Below are 24,899 nucleotides of genomic sequence, written 5' to 3'. Positions count from 1 at the left end.
TCTTTAATCTGTGCACATTAAACCTATCATAATTACTATCTGTTTATAAGTAAGCATTTTGCTAGTGGATCTCCTCCTGCAATTAGTCATCTGTTACTTTTTTTTTCCTTAAAGGAAGGCTAATATCAAATTTAGAACTTTATTCCTCTTCTGTGACAAGAAGCATCCCCGCAAGATCACACTGCCTTGAAGAGGTGGACGATATCAGGCTCCTTGCCTTAAGATACTGCTACAATTAAGTATGTTTGCTATCTGGGATCTAAAAAGTGAGTGCTAGGATCTGATGAGTTTCAAAAACTAACAACTTTCTAAAGCTACTGTTCCAGAGTTCGAGGATTCCAGGTGAGAGAAACCGAGACGCAAATATAGAACTCTCAACTAGTTTATTAATATAGGAAAATATAGAGATAGTAAAGGATACAGTAAGGGATACTTCTGATGTTTGGTTATGTTACAAACCCCAAGGACCCTGGGAAGACAATCAGGAAACCAGCCCTGAGAATCATCATCACAGTGCGAGGTGACAGGCTCAACCTTAGCAGGCATCCCCGCAGAGGCCACATAGACCTTGGTGGTATGAGGTTCTGCCTCCCCTGCATTGCATGAGGCTCAGGCTTTTATACTGACAAAAATGCACACTCATTCCAATGGGGGGCAGCCAGATGTAGGGGCAGCCTACATCAGAGGAAGTGGCCAGCAATATCTAGAAAGGTCTCTGAGGGTCGAGACTTTTCCAGGGAGTTCTAAAGAAGAACTTTCTGGGTAGGAACCAAAGCTGGACTTTCTGGGGAGCAGCTAAAGCAGGACTCTCTGGGGAGGAGCCAAAATGGACAAACAGTACTTTTCTACCTTTGTGTGTTTCACCATGGACCATTATCCGTTGTCCCTGACACAGCTAGTTTTGATTTCAATGAACCAGGCTATAGATTCTTGCTACCTGGAACCAACTGTGTTTAGCTGATGATTGAAATGAACAAAGCCTTGCAGAGTCTCTGCTTAGATACAGTTTTAATGACCCCTTTTAGTTCTGTGGCAGCTCTTAGTTATTGAGTCCCAATGGCAGGTCATGGTGGTCCTTGTACATGTGGTGCTACATGTACAGAGCAGCTATGAAAAGACTCCCTCTCTTAGGCAGCAAAGCAAAGACTGAAGTAGCATCTTGCAGCTACCTGTGTTGGTTACAATTGAAGAGTCATCAATATCCCAGAGTGAAAATGTGTCTGCATTGATTTTAGGTGTGGGAACGTTAAGCAATGTCATCTGTCATAGCTGGCTGACAGTATATTTTGGAAGGGTGGGCTAGAACATGGAGGAGTGCCAAATTACTCTCACAATTTGGCAACTTCATGAAAACAATCTTGTCTTCCCTGCAAGCTAGAAAACTGAGTCTAATTACTTAACTCTTAGTAGTCTTGAACTTGGTGCTTATTCCTATGCTCAGCTGTTCTTTGACAGTAACATTAATTTGAATATTTTACAAGAACATTTGAAGTTTAGATGTATATGGAGAGTTGATTGCTTTTTCCATAATTAGGATTGCAACTGTGATCTTTTATAAAGCTATTATTAATCCCAGTATTACCATAGCTGTAGCTTCCAGGACTGACTGAGTTTAGAAATTACTCAGTTTCTTTTAAAGGCTAAGATAAGCATTTATGGCAAGCTTCAGTGTAGTTAACCTGGCCAAGCTTTAGGACTGGCTATGGCCTTACTACTGTACATTTTAAAATGGAATGGCTTTACCTTTCACACCACTGTCACTACCTGCCAGTTCATGAAATATTCCAGGCAGTTACATTTTCTTGGTAGCTTGTGTATATTTGTATTAGAAGAAAGCAAGTTGTAAATGATGGAAGTTATTAGTGTTCACTCTATACAGTTAACACTGTCTGAAATACAGTCTGAAAGACTACATTTCTATACACATAAGATACATGCAAAGCTATATTCTATGTAAATCCAGTTGTTTGGTTGCTGTTCATTTGAAGAGAATATAGGGGTCTCTCTGTGTTTTATGAGTGCAAAACAAAAGAAATCGCTCTAACAGATGGTGTTATAGCTCTGTTTTTCAAGAGTTATGACCCAAGTCATAGACCCAGTTTATAGGGTTGATTATTGTTTCTGCTAACAGTGCTACTTGTTTGTAATAAGGTTTTACAGTGAAATAATTTCTGAACAACTTGCACACTGCAGAATTTTTTAAGCAGGTCCCTGGGAGTGATGGTTTTAGGTGGAGTATAGCACTAGGTGGTACAGAAGGAGATGTAAGGCAATTGGTGAAACTGTTCAAGAGCTTGAAGATCATACATTTGATGATCAATAGCATTCTGTTATTCCATATATCATCCCTGATGTGTGCGTATGAAATGCCTCAACCTATTCAACAGAGTGAAGGCATTACCTCGGCTGTTGAGGCCAGTGGTGTGTTGTTCTCAGAGCCACAGGGAGAGAAGTCCATTTAAAAAGAACTTGAGACCAAACATTTCGACCATTAGAAACCATTTTAGCAACTCTATCTGGAGTTTTCCAGGAGGGTTACTTTATGACCTCTCAGCTCATTCTGAATAGCTCATCTATGTCTATGCTGAACATCTTCATTAGGATGATAAGTGTACCCAGAACCTCAAAAACATAACATTGATGTTTATGTTCCAGGTATCTCTCATTGATAGTTCTTTTCCTTACAGATTTGTGTGTGTGTGTTTGTTAGCTTTTTAAAAAGGAGCCACATCCTCACCTGTGTCCAGAGTGAAAGCTTGTGTAAGTGGTATGAACGCATAAATGCAAAGATGATCAGAAGCTCATTTATGCGGCATATTTGCATTGCTGCTCCTCTGTACAGGCCTGATCCCTCACACTGCACAGAAGGGCCTCTGCAGAGCTGAAGTTTATGCTAGCTGTGATGACAATTTCAGGCTAAGAAAGCCTGGCACTCCGCAAAGAGTCTGGCTTTTTCCTCCTGCCAGGCCTTACTCTCCCAGTTACAGTCACACCAGCTTGCTGTGTGGTGTAAGTGACTGTAGGGCTCCCTTGTTGCTGGTGCTAAATATGTGCAGCTCTAAGTCAGAATGGGCTGCTTTTAGTGTCAGCTTTTGTCTCTCACTCAAGCCTGTTATGTGGAGGTAAAGACAAGCTTGCATGGACCATCTCTTCAGTTTTCTTTTTCGCTGCTCAGCAGGCACCATATCTGGGATTCTGTGCTGTATCCCACTAACATGCTGCAATTTTAACCAGTTTGAAGTGAGGGTAGACCATGTTCATTCCTATCTGCTAATTTTGAATGCTAGTGATGGTCTAATATGGCAATGAGTTCAAATGGCTGCTTTTGTGGCAGCAAAATATAATATCCATAAATGACCAAACTTGGAGCTTGGCTTAGATGTTTGGTTTGGGGTGTTTTTTTGGTTTCTATTTGCGTATATTTTTTTTTTTATTTTAAAGAAACCTTCTTCTTTCCATCCCTGGATCTTTCTACCTCTTCTCACACTTCCACAGCCCATACTGCCAATGCTGGTATTTCTTTTACAGGCACACACAATAAGGTGGTTGCAGTGAGAAATTTCTGGCAAAGAATATGATAGCTCCATTTCTAGGAGATATTTTCCACAGTGGGCAGGATGGGGAAAGTAGGTGTGAGAGTGAAGTGATTGCCTGTATTGCATTCTCAGGGAACAGGAAAACTAAACATAGCCTGTTGTCTTCACCAGGAAAGCAACCTGCTGATATTAGTAAGTGTTCAGGCATGTGTGAAGTGATCTCACAACTGCCAGGTTCAGACTCAGCAAGTGCAAGGGTCATTTGCGCACTCAGAAAGAACTACTCCTTGTAGGCACATATTTTTATTTTATTTGTTCAGATTTTAGTATGTTTAAGATTAAGACAGATGAAAATGAGGAGAAAAAAGACAAAACACTGGACTGGTTTGGTCTGCGGTTTCCTATTCCTTTCATTGCACATTTGAGAGATGGCTCTCAGAACTTGTGCGGTTATGAATGTGGGATGTTGGACCCACAGAAGTTGGGAAGCCTGAACACTTGTTTGAATTTTACGGCTCTGCTCCTCTCTGCCAGTACCAAGAACAGTAAACACCATACTGTTCTTATTCCTCTTCTCCTCTCTTTTCCCTTAGTGTCAAAAGTAACCTTTTTTTTCTTTTTTTTTTCTTCTTTTTTTTTTTTTTTAAGGATGATTCCAGCTACAAACAAAGCCTTTGTTGTAAACAACCTTGTTTCTGGAACAGGCTATGACCTCTGCGTCCTGGCAATGTGGGATGACACAGCCACAACCCTTACTGCCACCAATATTGTGGGATGCGCTCAGTTCTTCACCAAAGAAGACTACCCTCAGTGTCAGTCGATGCACAGTCAGTTCCTGGGAGGGACCATGATTCTGATCATTGGAGGCATCATTGTGGCAACTCTGTTGGTATTCATTGTAGTTCTCATGGTCCGCTATAAGGTCTGCGGCAATTCCCAGGGCAAGATGTCCAACGTCAGCAATGTCTACTCACAGACAAATGGAGCACAACCAGTTCAGAATGGAGTCTTGCCCCAAATCAACCCCAAAGTGGTGGTGAGAAACGAACTTATGGAATTCAACTGTCAGTCTGCACGGAGCAGCATCTCCTCTTCCTCCAGCTCTGCAAACAGCCGTGAGTGTGATGACTATAGCCTCCAAAGTGAACAGGGCACATTGTCCAGTAAGTGGAGGCCTCCTTCCAGGTCAAAACACAATATTGACCGGCTAATGGGAGCTTTTGCCTCCCTGGAACTAAAACGTCAGAAAAAGGAGGAGATGACAGACTCAAGAACTTCCACAGTGGCCTGCCACTCGGACAAAGAGCCACTGTTGGGCCAGCCGGAGTCCAAATTTCGCAGCCTCCTCATGTTGCCTCTGGAGGGCAAAACTAAACGTAGCCATTCTTTTGACATGGGTGACTTCACCACATCTCAGTGTTGTACCTACCCAAAAAAGATAACAAACATTTGGACAAAGAGAAGCCTTTCGGTGAACGGCATGCTTTTACAGTATGATGACAATGACCTAACAGGGGTAAAAGGGACTTTCGGGAGCTCAGAGTGGGTAATGGAAAGCACAGTGTAAATATCAATGTCTCCACCCTCCTCTTCTCCCCTCATGTGTTATAAAACGTGGTTTGCTGCAGGGCCATTCATTGGAAAGAGAGGGGAAGAAACGTTTTCAGTTGTACCAGCCAAAAAGATAAGTAAACAAATAAGTAACAGGGATATTAAAAGAGAAAGAAGGTCATGAAATGTGAATAGGCATGTATGGAGCCTTTCTTATCTGGCCCCAACTAAATCATGAGTGAATGTTTCCAGGCATTTGGTAGGTTTATTTAGCATTGTTTTCCAAAAGTTATTCAGACTCTTGGTGAACCATTAAGCAAAGAAAATGAAAAGGCATTTAACAGCATAAACATAATTTAACAGGGTTTGTTTTGGTTTTGTTTTTTAAAGGGCACCTCTTTTAACCATAGAAGTACACTTCTGTGGATATAAAACTCATGCTAGGATATATCTGGTTGTCATTGCAAGTGACTTTCTCAAAAGTGCAGGCAGGGCATCCACAGGGACAGATCAGAGCAAACTGTTCGGCATAATCTCATGGTGTTAGCTGTGACATCTGGGAAAACAATACTTGTTCTTGAGTGGGCTTTTGGTTCAAATTTAATGAGTTCTCTTCTGGTTTGCCTTGTTAGTGCTTTTGAGTTGTTTTTTTCCCCCCAACACAAAATATGTTTCCATGCATTTTTTTGTTTTGTTTTCAGTCTCATCAAATCCCCAAGATGAAAAGAAGGATATGTACGAAGGTCAAATTTCTGATGTACTGTATAACTCACCTCCAGTGCACCCCTTTTATGTCTTCAGAAAAATAAAATCTAGGGGCTAATACATTAAAAAAAAATAGATAATCCTCTTTCTTCCATCTTCTTCATAGTCTCTGCTTGTCAGTGCTCAAGGCAGATTGCAGCAGCTATTGATATCTGTAGTGGTGTTGCTGTCAAAGATAGATAGGGAAAATACCAATCAAGGTTTCCTATTAAAGGATAAATAAAGGGAAAATGAAAGTAGCTCCCATGAACTCTTCACATTATTAATACTAATGGCTTCTGGCAAAGGCCACACTGTCACTGTTCAGCTGACAGAAAAAAAAAACAAAACAACACAGACTTTTACTTTATTGTGAAAAAAAGCTTTGTCTAGTCACCATGATATGGCTTAACTCTATCAGTAGCATCACAGGAAATGTAAGATTTTGTGTATTTCAGGGAATTGGGTATGCTCCAAATTAGCCACCAAACCCAACATAAATTTAGTTGTCTCAGAGAAGGGGTCTCCTATGTGTCCCCTGTATTACAGATGATAGCCTTTCCCCCAGTCCCCAGCATACTCCCGCTCTCCTGTCTGTCACCCTCACTAAGGTCCTTGCTAACCAAGAACAGGAGCTCTTTAGGGCTTGTAAACTGTTTCTCACATTAGGTTTTGGGATCATTGCTATGGTTGTGTAAATGCACATTGCCCACCCATTTGACATAATTTTTCTTAACAACTTTACTGTGATTTCCAGCAGTCTGGTGGCTACTGCAATTGCCCTTTCATTTATTTGTTATTTATTTGTGATCAGCTGCTGGGAACCATCCTGAAATCGCACATTGATTTTGTAAATCCTATGATTTTGTAAGAAGTGTGCGGAAAGGGTGCAAAGCGCAGAGAAAATAACACATGAAAAAGATTCTATGTATATTTTTTTTAAAGGTGCAGAGATATATTGTGACATGGCTGTGTACTTTGTCTTGTATTTGTCATGTTTCCTACTTGGAGTTTTAGAAAATGACATCCCTGTAATCAGAATATTTTTCCTTTATTTTCTCCTTTTATTTTTCTTTGCTACAAAATGTACAGTAAAAAACATTCCTGGGAAAAGTACTTGCTTTTCATTTATTTACTGTTCTGTGTTCTGCTTTGAAACCTAAGGAAGGAGTAGTAATTATTTTTTAAACTATCTTGGTTATTTTTAGTGTAGCCCTTGAGTTCATCATCGATATCAGTAGCATATGGAGCTATGAAATTTCAAAAGCAGTATCATATGCTGTATATTATTTTCTTTATTAAAAAGGAAAACATCTCTTTCACTTTCTCATACAAGATTAGAGGAAGTAAGCTAACAGATGCTGTTTTAAAATAATGGAGAGTAGACAAAGAGACCAGGTAGTAAAGTCCACAATCTAACAGCTGCATTTATTACTATTAATCATGATTTTAATTCATTTAGTTTTAATGAATGAGGCTCAATCTGCATCAGCAAATTTGCAAATACTGAGCAAAACAAAACAAGCCCCCAGCAATCACCTTTGGTGCTTACAGCACATCGAGGACTCAGGCACTCAGAGAGGTGGCAGAGACCAACATGGGGAGCCAGCAAGTGTACAACCCTGAGGGAGGAATGGAGCCAGACTCGCCTGGTGGTGCCAGTTCCTGGGCACCTCCTGGGTTGTGATCATCCTTCAGGTGCAACCAGCCACTGCACTGCTTACACAGCCAGCCAAGCACACCTCTGAAATTAGCCTGTGTCTTCCCCTTTACTTCTTTGAAAGCTCTCATTACCTCTTTGAAGACCGCTTTGTATTTTGGGTTTCATTCTGTATCCATGACCTGATTGCTAATGCACAAGTGTAACCCCAGGGTCTTCCACATACCATCTAACCAACTCTAACTTGCCTTTATTTTATCTCTATTTTCATGTGTGGATTTCACCCAACTTACTTTTCTTTAGGCTGCTGTAGTCATTGTTCCTTGCTTCACTTCTGAGCACGACTGCATGTCAGTGGCTGGTGAAATGTTATATAGATACCTGGCTGTAATAAATATTTTCATACGTCACTGAGGAGCTGAGCTAGTTCAGATGACCTCCTTCCCTGGTCTCACAACACTCCACAGAGAAATTATACAGGACTTGAGCAACAGTACCAACTCACGTGTTAATGTGAGGTAGTGTGATGTGCAGCTGCATTAGCTGCACTTTAGATGCAAGTGTCAGGTGGAGCAGACAGTAAGGAGGACAACAAAGATCAGCAAGAGCCTTCTGAAAGAGAAGCCTGGGAAACTAAAGGTGCTACAGAATTTAAGGTGAATCCTGTGGGAATAATTAAAGACAGCTGCATATGTGTATGTTTGTAAGTTATTAAAAGTTGCAAGTTATTTTGTAAGATGTAAGTTATTTTATATTGCCGCTGTAAGGTGTTTTTTTTTTTACATGTTTTATGATAGTGAGGTAAGCTTTTTTTTTCTGAAAATATATGCCATTTGGTTGAAAGAAGAGGATATGATTCCACTGTGAAATTTTGCACAGTTAGTCCTGCTAAAAAAAAAACACCCAAATCCCCAAAATATCATCCTGGAGACTATTGAACAGGATGATGAAATGGGAATCTCTGAAATCAGTGATGATATGGATTTCATTTGATGCATGCTAGGAACCAAATGGTTGTATGAAATGAAAATAAAAATGTATGCAAATGTCTGCATATGTATATATGCATAGCAAAGCAGACCATACTATTTGCTTACAATTTATATCCTCCTTACAGGTTTCATGAATTTGAGTATATTTTTAGTTTCAAATCTCTTTTCTGAGTTTGCCAGCTCTAGAGAACAGCAACTGATTTGTTTTCCCTTTATCCTTAGAGGAAAATCTTTTATATGTCTCCAAGAAGTACTTTGTTACCTTTGAATTAATTCATTTGTAAAGTAATGCATACGGCAAAGCAATGAAAGGTGCCTCTGCCTTGCATGAGGAAAGACTGAAAAGCTTTTCCTTTGCTAAACCTTTCCTTTGTGTTTATGTCCCACACCATGGAATTAGTCTGCTCTGGAAACAGAAGAAAATAATATTCCAAAAGGCTCTGCTTGTTTCATTCTCACTCTTCACCCAGCAAAAAGTTACAAAGACAGATGAACAAAAGAAGCCCTTGGAGGTTTCTGAGAGAGTGCAGTAAATGTAGCAACAATTTAAACACTTTCTAACCTGGAGGCCAAGGAATAGTTCTACCTGATAGCCAAGAAAACATTTTAGTCTCTGAACAGCTTGAATGTCACATCTGTTTGCAATACTTTGTACCCATTAACCCATGGATAACCCACAGCACACCATATGGTACATGCAACAGCCCCTTCTACTTATTACAGCCTATTTCTCTGGAACCTTTTCTCAGTGACTCTCTCTCATCTGTGTTCAGTGTTTGTAATTCAACGCTCAGGCAATTCTGGATGTGTAATAATATTCTGGATGTGGAATTAACAAGTGACGTTATTAACATCTTATATGTTTCACCTTTAAATTACCCTAAAAATGACAAGAGGATTTCTCCAAACACATTAAATTAGGTTTGGTTTTAGGCTGTAGGCCAGATAAAAACTAAATCAAAGAATACCTCAAAACTCTTGCTTTAAACATAGGAATTTTATATTTTGCAGTATGTTTTCTTTGTCCTAATTATCCCTTAATCCCCAAAGGTAGAGCATTCCCTAGCATCAGCTGTCAAAAGGCCCTATGATACAAAACAGTGTTAGGTGCTTGCTTACGGTATCACGCTCCCAACAGGTGGCAAATGCCAGAGATATATATCCAGATATAGATAAATTAGCAAGTGTGTGCATTTTTATTCATTCATACAGATTAATTGGAACACATGTACATGTTGTGCTTTTTAACTGTATAGTTTGTGATGTACAGATTTCCTAGTTTGGTAATAAGGGAGCATTTACAATTTTTATGAAATACTAATGAGAGAAAGAGAGAACAGAAACCTCCTCTTTCTAGGAAACAGATTAGTTGATAATCTGCATTTCATTGCAGCAGAGAGAATTCAGTGCTTAAAAAGGTGGTGAAAAGATTTATTCATTTCATATGACCAGTAGTCACCACATGACCTCACAGCCCACCACCTTACTGGTGGGTTGGGAGTCCTTATCCTATTCTCCATAAGGAAACAAAGAATTTCTTCCAGAATTCATATAGTCCTGTGGCTATGCATATAATACAAAACTCGTATAAAGAAAGAACCCCATCTTCCAAAAAATCATTGCACTCTACCAGGTTGTTTGGAAATGAGACAGGAAACAGTATAACACCAATTTGATCCTAACAAACGAATGTCCCTGGATTTAAGGTCAGTAGAAATATCTTATTCATCTTCCTATTTAATACAAACCATAAAATGATGGCTTTCTATTGAAGAAACCCCAGTGGAATTGTGGACCTCTGAAGTGAGGTTGTGATGCCAGTGCAAAGCTCAGTAGCTGCATGAAAAAGCAAACAGTCCTGGGACCATTAGTATAAATGCTTTTAACAGCTTCCAGAGAGCCTTAGTTTGCAATGTGGTTGGACTGCTACAAAACATCCAAAATGACTACACAGACTCAAATGACTGAAATCTAACTGTCCACAATACACTGAGTATTGGCTAAAGGTTGACAACAGTTAGGAGTCATGAATACAAATGTGCACAAGACAGCTTTGGCTGCCACTTCTTAAGCTACAATCACTGTGCTGCTGCCAGCCTTGGCCACAGAGAATCCGAGGGACAGAGCCACCTGGGTTGAGCTTCCTCAACCACCAAACATGATCTTGAATGAGCTTGAGGAACTTGTCCCTCCTTGGGGAATGTAGATCCTACCAGGACCTCAGTCCAGAAGGACCACACTTCTGCATAGATTAGTCTGTGACAGCATGAGTTTATTTGAAAGGGAAGTACCACAAGTCTCGAACCTGGCTCCTTCCTCAACTCCCTTCTGCACCCCTCCTAGTTTCATTCCTCCTCAATTATTTTCATTTGATTTCAGGCAAGAGGCATTTTTTTTTTATCTACTATACACCTCAGCCCACCTGGTGCTATGAAGTAACTGCACACCACAGGAGAATGGGCATGCTAAATATGGCTGATGCATTTTCTGGCCATACTCTTTCTCAGTTACCCTGCTGCAACTTTCCTGTTTACTAGTGACTGATGATTACAATTACAGTTGTTTGAATTATTCAGTGTAACAAGACAATCCAGATGAACTGAATTCCTTCATCACTCACATAGTGAGGACTCTCATTACTTGAGAGGCATCTGTCATCCTTCTATGATCTCCTAATAGGTGGCATGAAGCCAGTTCAATATTGGAGAACTTGTTGTCTGTTCACTCCTGATTAGTTGTAGTTAAAGGATCATAGAATCGTAGAATAGTTAGGGTTGGAAAGGACCTTAAGATCATCAAGTTCCAACCCCCCTGCCATGGGCAGGGACACCTCACACTAAATTCTGAAAACTTGAAGCCATCCATCCTGTGTACCAGATGGGGTCAGAAGGAAACCACATCCTTTTCCCTTTCAGAATAAAGACCAGTTTAGACCCAGCCCGTTGACTTTGTCTTTAACATCATCTGGCAGAGCTGACAACAAGCTATAGGACTCTGAAACTGGAGATTTCAAGAGACAGACTAAGGCAGCCAGCCCTTCCCAAGACCTGATACCCATCATTGGGTATTTTCCAATAATATAATCAGATTCTGAAGGAGGAAAACAGCAAGTTAACCCATCACTCCTCACTGCTGATTCAATGTCACCTCTCACCTGAGCAATCCCATGATGCACCTCCAGCTCCTTGTCTTGCTGAGGTCTCCAGAGTCCACTTACCCTAAGCCACTAACCAGGTAGCATCCCTCCTCCATATCCTCCCCATCACCAGATTTTAAGGGACAGAAGAAGATTTAACTAACCTCTTCCAGAACATTACAGATAATAAGATGAGGCAGGCAGGTGAAAAGACACAGTATCACACAGTATCACAGTATGCTAGAGATTGGAAGGGACCTCAAAAGATCATCTAGTCCAATCCCCCTGCCAGAGCAGGAACACCTAGATAATGTTACACAGGAATGTGTCCAGGCGGGCTTTGAATGTCTCCAGGGAAGGAGACTCCACAACCTCCCTGGGCAGCCTGTTCCACTGTTCCGTCACCCTCACTGAGAAGAAGTTCCTTCTCAAGTTTAAGTGGAACCTCTTGTGTTCCAGTTTGCACCCATTACCCCTTGTCCTATCATTGTTTGCCACTGAGTAGAGCCTGGCTCCTGCAAGCAGAGGACAGAGCAAGAGAACCTCCTGCCCCTCTGGTTACGCGGGCAACTGAGGACTGCCCTGCTGATGGTGAGCAGGTGCTGACATGGGGAGGAACTAGTTGGTACTGCATCTACCCCTATGAACAGCTCTCAGGGCCATCTGCTCTAAATTAGGCTGGATTAAAAACACAGCGTAGGCAAATCCCTTCTTGCTGTTTGTGTGACATAGGTTTATCCCATGTGAAACATGGCTTAGTGGAAAGCGCTGTCTTTCTTACTTACAAGGGAAAGGCAAGTAAAAGAAACATCCCTGTAAATTAGAGATGACACTGTGGCAAGCAGTCTTTATTTTAACACTCCCAGCACAAAGACAAAAGTCAAGGCGGGTACCAAAGGGTCCATGCAGGATTCTCTGCGGGAAAGGAAAGACACAGATAAGCAAAGCAGTCAATATGAACAGCACTGGATTCATAATTGCTTTACAAGGAGGAAGAGTACATAAGGGGAAGAGGGCAAATTAGAGACGTGTCATTAATAGGTCTTTAAGCACTATTCCCAGCACATCTCTGAAGATGTTCCTGACTTTCTTAGGTGGTTGCCTTTGCATAGGAGCAAGAAATTAAAAATAATCTGTGGAGCAAGCCTGTTGTTCTTAGAAGTTTCAGAAGTCTGGGTGTTTTTGTCCAGTTCATCACCATTTTGATTTATTTCTGTGTACAGAGAGCACATTGTTCTCTGAGAGGCTGTCCTGAACCCAGTTATTATTACTCACTACAGCTGCTCAGCAGTCAGGTTTGTGAGGCAGTAGGTATACTTACTTATGCCTTCTATACCTATATAATGCCACTCTGGTGAAGGAAATCTCTGCTTGTTCCTTTTCAGGTGCTGGCTTTGCCTTAAAGATGCCGACTTTTCCTTGTGAATGAAGCACCCTGGAAAACAACCAAGCAATGCTTATCTAATAAATGTGTCAGTCCCCATGTTTAGTTTAAGGAAACTAAAAACATACAATTTCAAGTGAAATCAAGTGCTTTTCCATGTTACTTGCATCCATTGTTCAATTATTTGAAAAGGAAAGCCCTCCTTGCCTTTCCAGTGTTTGGAAGAAAGGAGGGAGGAACAGTGTACCCTGTGCCATGCAAGAGAATGGAACAAATGAAAATAAAAAGTGGGAACAGACACACTACAAAGGCAGACTAAAGATTCAGAAAACATACTAAAAAGAATGAAAAATGCCTTTTCTTTTCAGATCCTGAGAAAAAGTAGACCTTTATCAGAGAAGATACATCACTGTTATATCATGAAGGTAAAATTATTTACGTGGTTCCAAGGAAATTTTGAGATATGATACTGAACTCTATCACAATAGTGAAACCTACAAGCAATTAAAAAGAAGGGAAATATCCCAGTGTTGTGATTTAAGCCCAGCCAGCAACTCAGAACCACACAGCTGCTCACTCACTCCCCCGCCTTCTTCCTCCCCCCACTCCCAGAGGGATGGGGAGGAGAATCGAAAGAATGTAACCCCCACGGGATAAGAACAGTCCAGTAACTAAGGTATAACACAAAACCACTGCTGCTACCACCAATAATAATAATGATAAGGGAAATAACAAGGGAAGAGAATACAACCACTCACCACTCATAGGCCGATACCCAGCCCGACCTGAGCAGTGATCTAGCCCTTCCAGGTAACTCCCCCCAGTTTATAATACTGGCCATGGTACGGAATACCCCTTTGGCTAGTTTGGGTCAGGTGTCCTGTTTCCACTTCCTCCCAGCTTCCCCTCCTCTCTGGCAGAGCATGAGGCTCAGAAAGTCCTTGGCCAGAATAAACATTACTAAGCAGCAACTAAAAACATTGTTGTTACCAGCACTGTTCCCAGGCTGAAAGTCAAAAACACAGCACTGCACCAGCTACTAAGGAGAAAAATGACTGCTACTGCTGAACCCAGGACAGTATCCACCCCTTATTCCATACCATTCATGTCATGCCTAGATCCCACATTTTTCAATATACCATCACTCTTGTCTCATATATATATATATATACACACACATCCACACGCACTAAGAGAGAGAGATATCATTCCTTAGTGCATGGACAATCCCTATAAAGCTGATGAGTTCATCTGGTCCTTGATGTTGGGCTCCATCTCTTGTAACAGTCTTTCAGAACAGGAGAGGCGGTGTGCAGGGTTGGATTGTTGCCTGCTGATGACACCATGAAACTGGTCACTGCTGAGCTTGTCGGGTTTTGTCAAAGTTCATTCTTTGTTGGAATAATGATCGGAGGAAAGTCAGGGTGAGTCGCTGGTGACCTGAAGACATCTAGTTGGTGGGCTAAAAAGGTGCTACATAGCAGGCAACAGAATATAATTGAGTTCATTGGCTGTTTCCTCCTAAACTCAAATCCCCTTGAGGTACACATCGGACTTGGCCTTGGATAGCAAGGTTTTGGCAGCACAGTGGGCTACAGAGGCAGCTTCTTAAGAAGCTGCTAGAAGTGTCCCCTATTTCCAATAGAGCCAATGCCATCCAGCTCCAGGGGGGACCTGCCACTGACTAAGACTGGGTGCATCAGTAACAGTGATAGAGCCTCTGGGATAACACAGTGTCCAAGGTTCAGCAGTAGCAGTCAGTTTTTCTCCTTCTTGGTAGCTGGTGCAGCACTGTGTTTTTGACTTTTGGCCTGGGAACGGTGCTGATAGCACCAATGTTTTTAGTTACTGCTCAAATGTTTGGTCTGGCCAAGGACTTCGTGAGCCTCATGCTCTGCTAGGGAGGAGGGGAAGCCAGGAGAAAGCAGAGACAGGACACCTGACCCAAACTAACCAAAGAGATATTCCATACCACAGCACATCATGCCCAGGATGCAACTGAAAGTTACCAGGAAGGGCTAGAGGACTGCAGAGTTGGATAAGGTATCAGTTGGTGCTTGGTCGGGTGGGGGGGGGGGCGAGTTATCGATCAGCTGGTGGTGAGGTATTGTATTCTCTTCCCTTGTTATTTCCTTTATCATTGTTATTATTGGTGGTAGCAGTAGTGATTTGTGTTATACCTTAGTTACTAAACTGTTTTTATCTCAACCTGTGGGAGTTGCATTTTTTTTGATTCTCCTTCCCATCTCTCCAGAAGCAGGGGAAGGGCAAAAAGGGGGGGGGGGGGGGGGAAGTGAGAGAGCGACTGCATGATTTATGGCTGAATTTGTTTAAACCATGACACACAGTTAAGAAGGGGGAAAAAACCTGCGCAATAGTTATTGTAGCCAGAGAAAGGAGTGAGAGTGTGTGAGAGAAGCAGGTCTGCAGCCACCAAGGTCAGTGCAGGAGGAGGGGAGGAGGTGCTCCACGTTCCAGAGCAGAGATTCACCTGTAGCCCATGGAGCACACCATGGTAAGGCAGGCTGTGCACCTGCAGCCCATGGAGGAGCAGATCTCCACCTGTAGCCCAGGGTGGACCCCAGGCTGGAGCAGGAGGGTGCCCAAATACCCCGTGGGAAGCCCACGCTGCAACAGGCTCAGTTCCTGGCAGGACCTGTGGCCCCATGGAAAGTGGAGCTCACTCTGGAGCAGGTTTGCTGACAGGAGCTGTGATCCTGTGGGGGACCCGTTCTGGAGCATTCTGTTGCTGAAGGACTGCACCCATGAAAGGACCCACAGTGGAGCAGTTTGTGAAGAGCTGCAGCCTATGGGAAGGACTCATGTTGAAGAGGTTAATGGAAGATTGTCTCCTGTGGGAGGGACCCCACACTGGAGCAGGGGAAGAATGTAAGAAGTCTTCCCCTAAGGAGTAAGGAGCAAGGAGCCACAGACACAATGTGTGATGAACTTACCACAACCCAGATTCCCTGTCCCCTGTGTGGCAGGGGGGTGGACGTGGGGGGGTGGAGAAGCTAAAGGTAAGAGGAACTGGGAGTCAAGTTAAGCCTGGGTAGGGGAGGGAGGGAGGTGAGGTGTTTTTAAGATGAGTTTATTTCTCATTACCCTACTCTGATTTGATCAGTAATAAATAAAACTCAGTTTTCCCCAGTTCAAGTCTATTTTACCCATGACAGAAATTGGTGAGTGTGCTTATCCCAACTTATCTCAACCTGCAAGCCTTTCATTTGATTTCTTATTCCCCTTCCCAGCTGAGGACAGGAAAGAGAGAGAGAGTGGCTTTAGTGTGGACCTTGTGCCCAGCCAGAGTCAACCCACCACATATCAGTAAACAGCTCAGTGAAGTTTACTTACAGTGGGGAAAAAAAATAATTACTTAATTACTAATCCTGTGATATATCTGTAACCTTTTTGATTCACCTCCTCCTGTGTGTTTCTCTCATCTGGCTGTTCCTGCCAATGCTGACTGCAATGTGGCAAAATGATACCACTTTCACTACCAATTACCTTGGCAGGGAGTTCAGCCAAAGGCTGTTGTGGACCTAATGAGCTGTACCCAATCAGGAGAAAAATGCAGCTCCATTTCCATCCCTGGGTGGTAACTACTTTATAGGAGTGATCAATTCTTGGTTAGGTTAAGCAGTGGAAATAAACAAATGTGTATAATTACCCTGTGTGATCTCCTGCACAGCTGGGGTGGGGGTGGAACTGGGCAGCCAAGAGAATCACAGGGGGATCCATGGGCTGAGTCCTTTAATCTGCTCTGCTGCTAGGATAGCAGTATCTGTCTTTGTCATTAAATATTTTCTTTTGTGCCAACAAGAACGGGCATTAGGCTTGATTCTGCAGTTATGAAAAGCAATCACAAACTCCTACTGACTTCAGGGGGAGCCACAGCAAGTGCTTTGCTAGGACATAGTGCTGCTACATCCCCTTTCAATAAGACTAGGGCAGAAGCACTGTTAGGAAGAGCAAACAACAAAGAGGAGCAGAGTACTCAGGCTGGGATTCATCTTACCTACTTTTAGCCATATAAAACTTAAGTGCCTAGTGTATATCAGTTGTTTAGACTCCCCTCTGCAGCATTTGTGCAGAAAGGAAGGATGTACTTCAAGAGGCTGATCAAGAGTTTCCACACCACCAACAGTACATAGGGGTGTCTTTCACAGAATTAGGATGGTGTAGTCTCCCATAAATAAGTCATATAAACTATCTAGGTGGCCACCAGCAACAAAGATAGTGAAATCCACTTGGGCATGACCCAAAATCTGACTCTAGTCAGCAACCACCATACTTTTTCCATTGTCTTTTACTGGATGTATGTTAGCCAAGGAATATATTAACAGATGACCTGGATGAACTACTTTATGTAAAATATGTTTGATTTTGAAGGTACTCTGAAAATGTATGGAGGCAAGTAAGCAATGATGAGAGGAAAGTAACAAGCAGCTTGTTTTTTTGGCTGTCCTTTTCAGCTTTGATCTTTCCTGGCAATTTTACCTATTGGCACTTGATGCTGTGCCTACAGGTTTGCCCAGTTCTCCTCTTAAGCTGAAATTTACTCTGTGTAGGGAGAAAGAAACAGGAATTCATGACACAGAATCCACATAAGGACACAGATAAATTATTGGGTGTCTAGTATGTCATGCAAGAAGAGAAGAAAATGTTTGCTCAGTGGCAAACAATGATAGGACAAGGGGTAATGGGTGCAAACTGGAACACAAGAGGTTCCACTTAAACTTGAGAAGGAACTTCTTCTCAGTGAGGGTGACGGAACACTGGAACAGGCTGCCCAGGGAGGTTGTGGAGTCTCCTTCCCTGGAGACATTCAAAGCCCGCCTGGACACATTCCTGTGTAACGTTATCTAGCTGTTCCTGCTCTGGCAGGGGGATTGGACTAGATGATCTTTTGAGGTCCCTTCCAATCTCCAGCATACTGTGATACTGTGATACTGTGAAAATGCTTTTTCTGGTCAAGGCAGGAGAAGTTTGACACAGATGTGTTTGTCATACTCGAAGATAGCAGGCCTTGCAATAAATCACAGTCACCAACAGTCAACTTTAACTGAGTAGTACAGTTCAACAAATTGTTGCGTGAAGGATATTGAGTCAGGCTTAATGCATAAAGCTTTATTAGCAGGGTTGGAGGTGAAGTCATATACACCAACTTCAAACTTCCCAAAGGTATAAAAAAAAATGTGGAAAGAAAAGAGGATGGAGAAGAAGGAAAGGAAAGCCTCTCCCTGTGACCAGCTGGGAGTCGTTGCCAGATGAGCATCCCCCTCTACAGTACAGCAGGTTATGGTAGTGGTGGTAGCCATAACTATCTTTGTCCCCCAGTACTTTGTACCTTCCATCAGGATCTGTTCCAGGTCCTATGGGCTGTTCCCATTCACGCTGTTCTTCATGCTCACTGGCGTGCCTAGTTGCACATAGGCATTGCATATGGGTTGGCACTAAGATTTTGTGCACGTGTTTCATTGGATAATCATGTACAAGTACATACCCACTGTCTACTTAGCTATGCTCTATGTTTTGGTTTTCCCTAATATTAACTAAAAACCATAAGATGAGCTGTAGGAAAGGGGCATGAAGGGCAATTGTCCATGCTGATGGCAGTTACATCCCATGAGAACCATCTATATGATCAGTATGTGGGCTTGTGGGTACAAGGCCATGAGGGAAACCATGTGAGACTAACAGAATGAAACAAGGGAAAAAATACTGCTCTTTCAGCTCGGAAAAGCCCTGCCACAAGAGCCCACGTGAGCAGTTATAGTGTTCTGATCAAAGGCAGGTTGCAGAGCAGCAAATGGAAAGCACTCAGCTTTACAGTGATTGCTGCACCTAAGGCACTGTGCAAGAACAGAATGTCTTTTGGCTAGAGATTTCTATATTCCAGAATTAATTTTCCTTCAAGATGGAGGGAACAAAAACAAAACCAGAAAACACCGTACCAAGCACACTCTATTCTACAATTCTGGAAAAAAATGCTACATCTGGCTTCCAAAGTTTCTAAACAACAAATGTTTATATTTTTAATTTAATTAAATTGATGAAAGTGTCATATTTCCTTTCCCACAAAATTAAATTTTAAGTGTATTTTTACACTTTCTATTTGTTTAAAGTAAAATGAAACCTGGAAAAAAAATCTGTCATTTTCATCTCCACACTTAAAAATCAAACCACTGAAAATCAGCTTTAATGAAACAACATTTTCTGTAGAGAGGGTTTGCATAATGTGAAAATATTTAAACATCTTTTTGAATCTTATTCTGCATAACCTTTTGTCTTTCCCACTTGCATATTTTTCACTTCACGCTTCCCTTTATGCACCTGCATTAGACCTTCAGATACTTGCACCTAAACATAGAATCATAGAATCAACTAGTTTGGAAAAGACTTTTAAGATCATCAAGTCCGTATACTTGATGTTATTCTTTTTCTTCTTTCCCTCATTTCCTACCTTCTTGTCAAGTTCCTTTCCCCTTCTTTGTTGCCCTCTCACCCTTTTCTTCTGCTTTTCAATATGTATGAGGCAAAAACACTTTGAATACGTAATTCAAAAAAGGCTATCTACATGTGTCATGGAGATAGAGATCTATCAGGACTTCCTGATTTCCGTGAGAAATCTTAGCAGATTGCCTGCTCCCCTTGAAGAATATTCTGCTCAGTGCAGTCCTTTGGGTCACAGGAATAAACTTTCCTTCTCACCCAGTACAGACCTACTGTGTTCCTTCATAAACTAAGTGGCAAAAGTGTGTTATTCTTCCCCTGAAAGTTTCAGATTTTCTTGAATATCCCTTGACAGAAGAGAAATAGGTGGCCACCATTAGTTAGCAAGTCAGGATGTCATAACTGAATCAAATTATTCTGAACTTGAATGAATAATTAAGTTCTAAGACACTTCACAGAATAAGACATTCCACTTTTTCTAGGGAGGGAACTCATATTCAATGACACAGGTGAGTTCTCTGATGTTTGAGTAGATTGCATCACATGTACTCTTTGCCAGTTAAGTCCTGTTTTACAGAGAGCTGAAAACTAACCTGAAACTGAGACCTAAGATCATATATTTCCAGAACAGCCTTTCTTCCAAGTTAGTTTTACACATATTTTGGCTTTTCAAACATGTTTTCCCAAATTCTTTTGCTGGGTTCTGAGTGTGAGGAGAAGAAAACCTGCCTCCCATATCATACAACAAAGGATGTTTGCTTTTCAGTATCAAAACCAACCAAACAAAAAGATTTCCAGTTAACAGATGCTGTATTCCTCTTTACCCAATGTTTAAAATAAGTTAAATAATAATAATAACTCAATAATAATGTTGCTGATGCTGATCTTGCAAAGAGCAGCTCTGTGCTTTATGAATCAATCATCACTGCCTGGAGCAAGAAGGAAAATAAACCTGCAGAGAAAGGAGGTGGATGAGAAGTGCCTGCAAGTATATGAGGGCAGTGATACCAAATTAAGAACACTTTGGCAACAGAGAAGCATGATTCATCTGTGAGGTTAATGTCTCTCACTGACGTATTTTGCACCTAGAAAACACGGTGCAAACCAATGCCTCTTAGTAGATGCTCTGCATGTTGCAAGATCAGGTACCGCAATGTTTGTCATGCCTGTAGTGAGGGCTCAGTATCAGTTTGTATAATGAGTCTCTGCCCCATGGCCACAGCTTGCTCATTCTCACTCACAGGTATACTAGATGAACAGATTCTTCACCCCAAGGGATATCACCATGAAGATCAGCAAAGGCTGGCCATAGAAATAGTTACTTTCACTAGAAGAGGTTAAAAATTGGCACAGAGTAACTCAGCAGGCAAGACCTAAAGGGAAGATGAAAAGTTTTAATGTCCCCAAGCAACCTGGTCCAGTGAAAGGGGCATGTGTGGTCTTGCCCTCAGTTTCACCTTTGAACAGCAAGAGGATCCCATGAGCCCCTTGCTCAGCCACTGAAACAGCGCTATACATGCATGTAACCTTTTTGCTGGGGATACCTAATTTATCACTGCAAATGGCTAGTGTATGAAATGTTTCTGCATTTTTATCCTCGCAAATTTTGTTATTCTACTGGGTTTTCAGACAGGCTTACAAAAGCAACTTCAATGAATTAGCAGGTACACTGCCCTGCACACTGGAAGATCAGAAATAAAATGCAGTATAAAAAGATATACATTAATGCTGTGTTTGCTATAAACAAAAAAATTGTCTTCTTCTTTTCATAGCCTGAGTTATTTTTATGGGGTGAAACAAAAAGATAGCAACTCCTAGAAATGCAAATGTGTAAATAAAAGTGGTCGCATGTATGACGTCATAATACCTGGGATTTATTTACATCACAACAATTGGGGAAATACTGGTATTCACAAGACATGCACAGACCTCTATGTTCACGAAGTTTATAGGCAACAAAGCTAAATGAGGCACACAGGAACAGGACATCCCTCAATCATAAACAAAGATTATGATAATAAAAAGCTTTGAAATTTGAAGTGTTCTAATTGAGAAATTTCAGAAAGCTTTTGAAAGATTAATAAATGCTTAAATTTCCCAATACACTTGTGAGATAGTTAAATACTGGTTAGCCTTAGATAGTTAAATACTGGTTGGCCTTATTTTTAGGGTAGACAAAACAGGTGTACTTTGCTGAATACAGCTAAAAATTAAACATTTTCAGTCCATAATTTATGTACAAGGTAATCCTTTTGGTTCTTTCTTTTTGTCAGCCTCCTGAACCATCAATCTTTCTGATGGAGGGTTTAAACTATGAATAATTACAATAATACTAGAAAGCAGCAGAACAGAAACTTACTCCTTCATTCTTCTAGAAGATAAAAACCAAACCTTCAAATCATAAATTCAATCAGATTTCATTAAAAATCAATTATTTAATGGTCTGGTGTTTATTTCTGCAGAAAAGTGATAGACAAAATGAATATTTAGATTGTCTAAACTGTTGCATCAGCAAGGGTTCTGTCAGGCAGCCAAACAGGTAGTTTACATTTATTGTGCTTCATAGATATTACCTTGCATGGTGAGGGTAAGGCTCTATTTTTTTATGTAGTGATTGTTCCACAAGCACAAATGTTACTGTACAGTCACAACATTTGACAGCACTGCACTTTTCACCTGCATAGTATCAAACACTTCAGAACCTGTGCAAGTATTACTTTGATTTCCCATTTGCAGATGGGAAAACAGAGTTCCCAGAGACACATCAACACAGATGGGAATTCAGCCCCAGTACCTGCCCATAGTGACACAAGCCTGAACTCATCCCAGTTAATCCCACTTTTCAGATGTAGCTAAGAAAGCTAAGTGAGAACTCTCAATAAGGAAGGAGGCAAGGGGGTGTAGAGAGAGAAAGAGATATGTCTGGAACACAGCTGAGGCCAGCTTCTGTACGATCAGATTTACCTTATTAATAGTATGCATAGAATGGGATGCTCTCCATACCAGCCAATTTATCACTTTTGACCACGCTCTTATCTAGCCCAGTGATTATTATTTAGTACATTGAGAACACTTGCAGCCACACCAGTGTATTTTAATATAGTCATGGATTACTCTCTCCCAGACAGATAGCTAAAATCTACCTCCTTGCTTTTAACTAATCCTGGTCACAGCTCCTGGGCTGAGAACTCAAGTAATTTTTCCCTCTGTAGTCCTCTTCAACGCACATCTTGATACCTCCTCAAACCAGGCCAGAGTTTGCTGTGGGCAGTGCACTGTTTCAAATTTATTGACATCATCTTCTGTGAGAAGGAAACATCAAGATTTATCTACTCTGGTTTGCTAAAAAAAAAAAAAAAAAACAACAAAAACAAAACCCCACAAAAAAAAACACATCACAAAAGAATATAAACCAAGAAAAACCCCCAAAACTCCCAAAAAGTAAACAAACAAACAAAAAAATCACCACCCAACTGTATGACATGCAAACACATATACAGAAATACCCAAACCTGTCATAGGTTTCAATTCAGCGATTCCTACATCTAGTCTTGTTAGAGAAACAAATCTGGTTGACTAGATGGAACCTTAGCCACACCACCTGATTTAACACACTAATGACTTTTGGACTAGGCTGGTAGAAATGTTGTATTCTATGCATTGAAAAGCCATAGTAGAAATACTTCCACCAAACAAGTTTGATAGACTTCTTTGCACTTACCTTGGTCCACACCACTGCCCCCTTACTCACAACTAGAGGCTACTGTGCACAAGTATTTCAAAAAAATAGAATTAGTGGTTGTCCTTGGTTGTATCACTGTAGACTTCAGGTGTATTGATATCCTCAGAGCTATTGTAAAATAATACCTGAAGGATTCAAAAAAGGAGGTTTTTGTACGACCAACATGTCTTAGGTTTTGAACATAGGACTATGTCTTTTAAAGTTATAAATACAAAAATTAGATTTTGCTAGAGACAGTAATAGCACTAAAATAATCATACATTCTGCTAACAGAAATATACTGTTGAATATTTGCACTGTTTGTTTGGTTTCCATCTTATCACTTTTAGTACAAGGATAATCCTACAGTTCAGGCATTGTAATCAGACACTGACTAATGTTTTACATGGAGGAACAGAATAACTCTTTTGAGACCTGTGGGGCCCAGTATTGTTTAGTTTACATAGCTAGTATCACATGTTTTCATTAAAATCAATAGTGAAGTCATACTATGACAGTTTATTGCTTGGCCATTGGCTATTGGTGGCTCAAAACTCAAATCACACTGCAGTGACTATTACAATGTAGTGTCCAAGACAGAACAAAGTATATGAACTTCAGAAAACTATGTACCATTTGGGAAAGTACTCCAGCTACCTCAGAGAACCTGAAATGAAGCACTATGTTCAGATGAAGAACTTTACCTTGAAGATCATCTAAGAAGAACCTGTTCTTGAATTTTTTACATAGTTCCCATTCAGGAGTGACTAAAACAGAAACTGTCCAGAAATGGAAAGTGAAAAGAACAATTCCAAACATGTCAAAACCATGAAGAAATAATGACTTTGAAGCTAAAAAGAATCCCTCCTCTCAGTTATGGCACACTCTGCAGGATATAGAAATCTGGTCTGAGTTTTAGAGACAGATGCACTAAGACGCTGTTTTGACTTCCAAACTCTTGTTTTCTGGCTTGTGAATGTTTTTTGTGGAGTCTAAGGAAATTAAAGTTGTTTTATCTCACATGCTAAGAAAGGAATGTGTCAACAAATACAAATAAAAGTCGGCTGTATGCTACCCATTACATCCTCATTAGTATATAGTCAACCATTGCTATACAGCTCACCCTATTATTCTTTTTATACGCACAATAAGTAAGTACGTTATTTATAGATATACATTGTATATATGAAATTGTAATATATTCACTACAGACACTTGCTGTTTTTATATATTCACTACATAATATTTCAACAAACATAACACTTGGAATCAAATAATTAAAAATCTAGAAGCCAGATATTGTAGAGATAATGCTGAAGCAGATATCTGTCATTCCCCCAAATATGGCAGTGATTCAGTCTACGTGGTAGGTTGAGAGAATCAGTTATCTCAGGGATTAAGAATCTCTCTGTAGCCAGCAACTGAGAAGCTCTGAGAAAAGATTTATATCCCAGTCGTCTCCTGACCTTCTGCACCTGACACAAGGTTTTTGGAAAGAAACTCTCCACTTTCAGGCAATTAGTTATTCAGAAATTGACAAGGATCATGCACATCACCTCCCCTTCCCTGCTCTGCCCCCATTAAAGATTTAACATTTATCTGCTGCTCACGGGGCCAGAAAGAAAATAGGTAATTCAGGAAACATTGTTAGAGTCAGTATCTTAGAAAAGTCTTTTCTTTCTTTTCTTGTGCAAGAATAGTATTTCCCAAAGTTTGTAG

The 24,899-nt window shown here is 40.9% G+C and overlaps 1 protein-coding gene across 2 annotated transcripts in view; it reads left to right on the top strand.

The window, feature by feature from the left end:
• The window catches only part of LRFN2 (leucine rich repeat and fibronectin type III domain containing 2), a 218,012-nt gene that overhangs the window by 160,508 nt on the left and 32,605 nt on the right, over positions 1-24,899 (top strand). Inside the window, exon 3 of one of the 2 annotated variants that reach the window (XM_062619076.1) lies at positions 4,185-6,348. The exons of the other annotated variant lie outside the window; for it this stretch is intronic. Coding sequence (XP_062475060.1) covers positions 4,185-5,103 — 919 coding nt within the window. The 3' untranslated portion in view covers positions 5,104-6,348. Of the gene's footprint in view, positions 1-4,184; positions 6,349-24,899 lie in introns of those variants that run through there. 2 annotated transcript variants of the gene reach the window in all.

The sequence above is a fragment of the Pezoporus occidentalis genome, unplaced genomic scaffold (assembly GCF_034315485.1).
Source record: "Pezoporus occidentalis ecotype Australia unplaced genomic scaffold, CSIRO_AGI_Poc_V1 ctg209, whole genome shotgun sequence".
Taxonomy (NCBI): Eukaryota; Metazoa; Chordata; class Aves; order Psittaciformes; family Psittacidae; genus Pezoporus; species Pezoporus occidentalis.
Note: the sequence above shows the minus strand (reverse complement) of the source record. Positions and strands in the feature narration are given on the sequence as shown.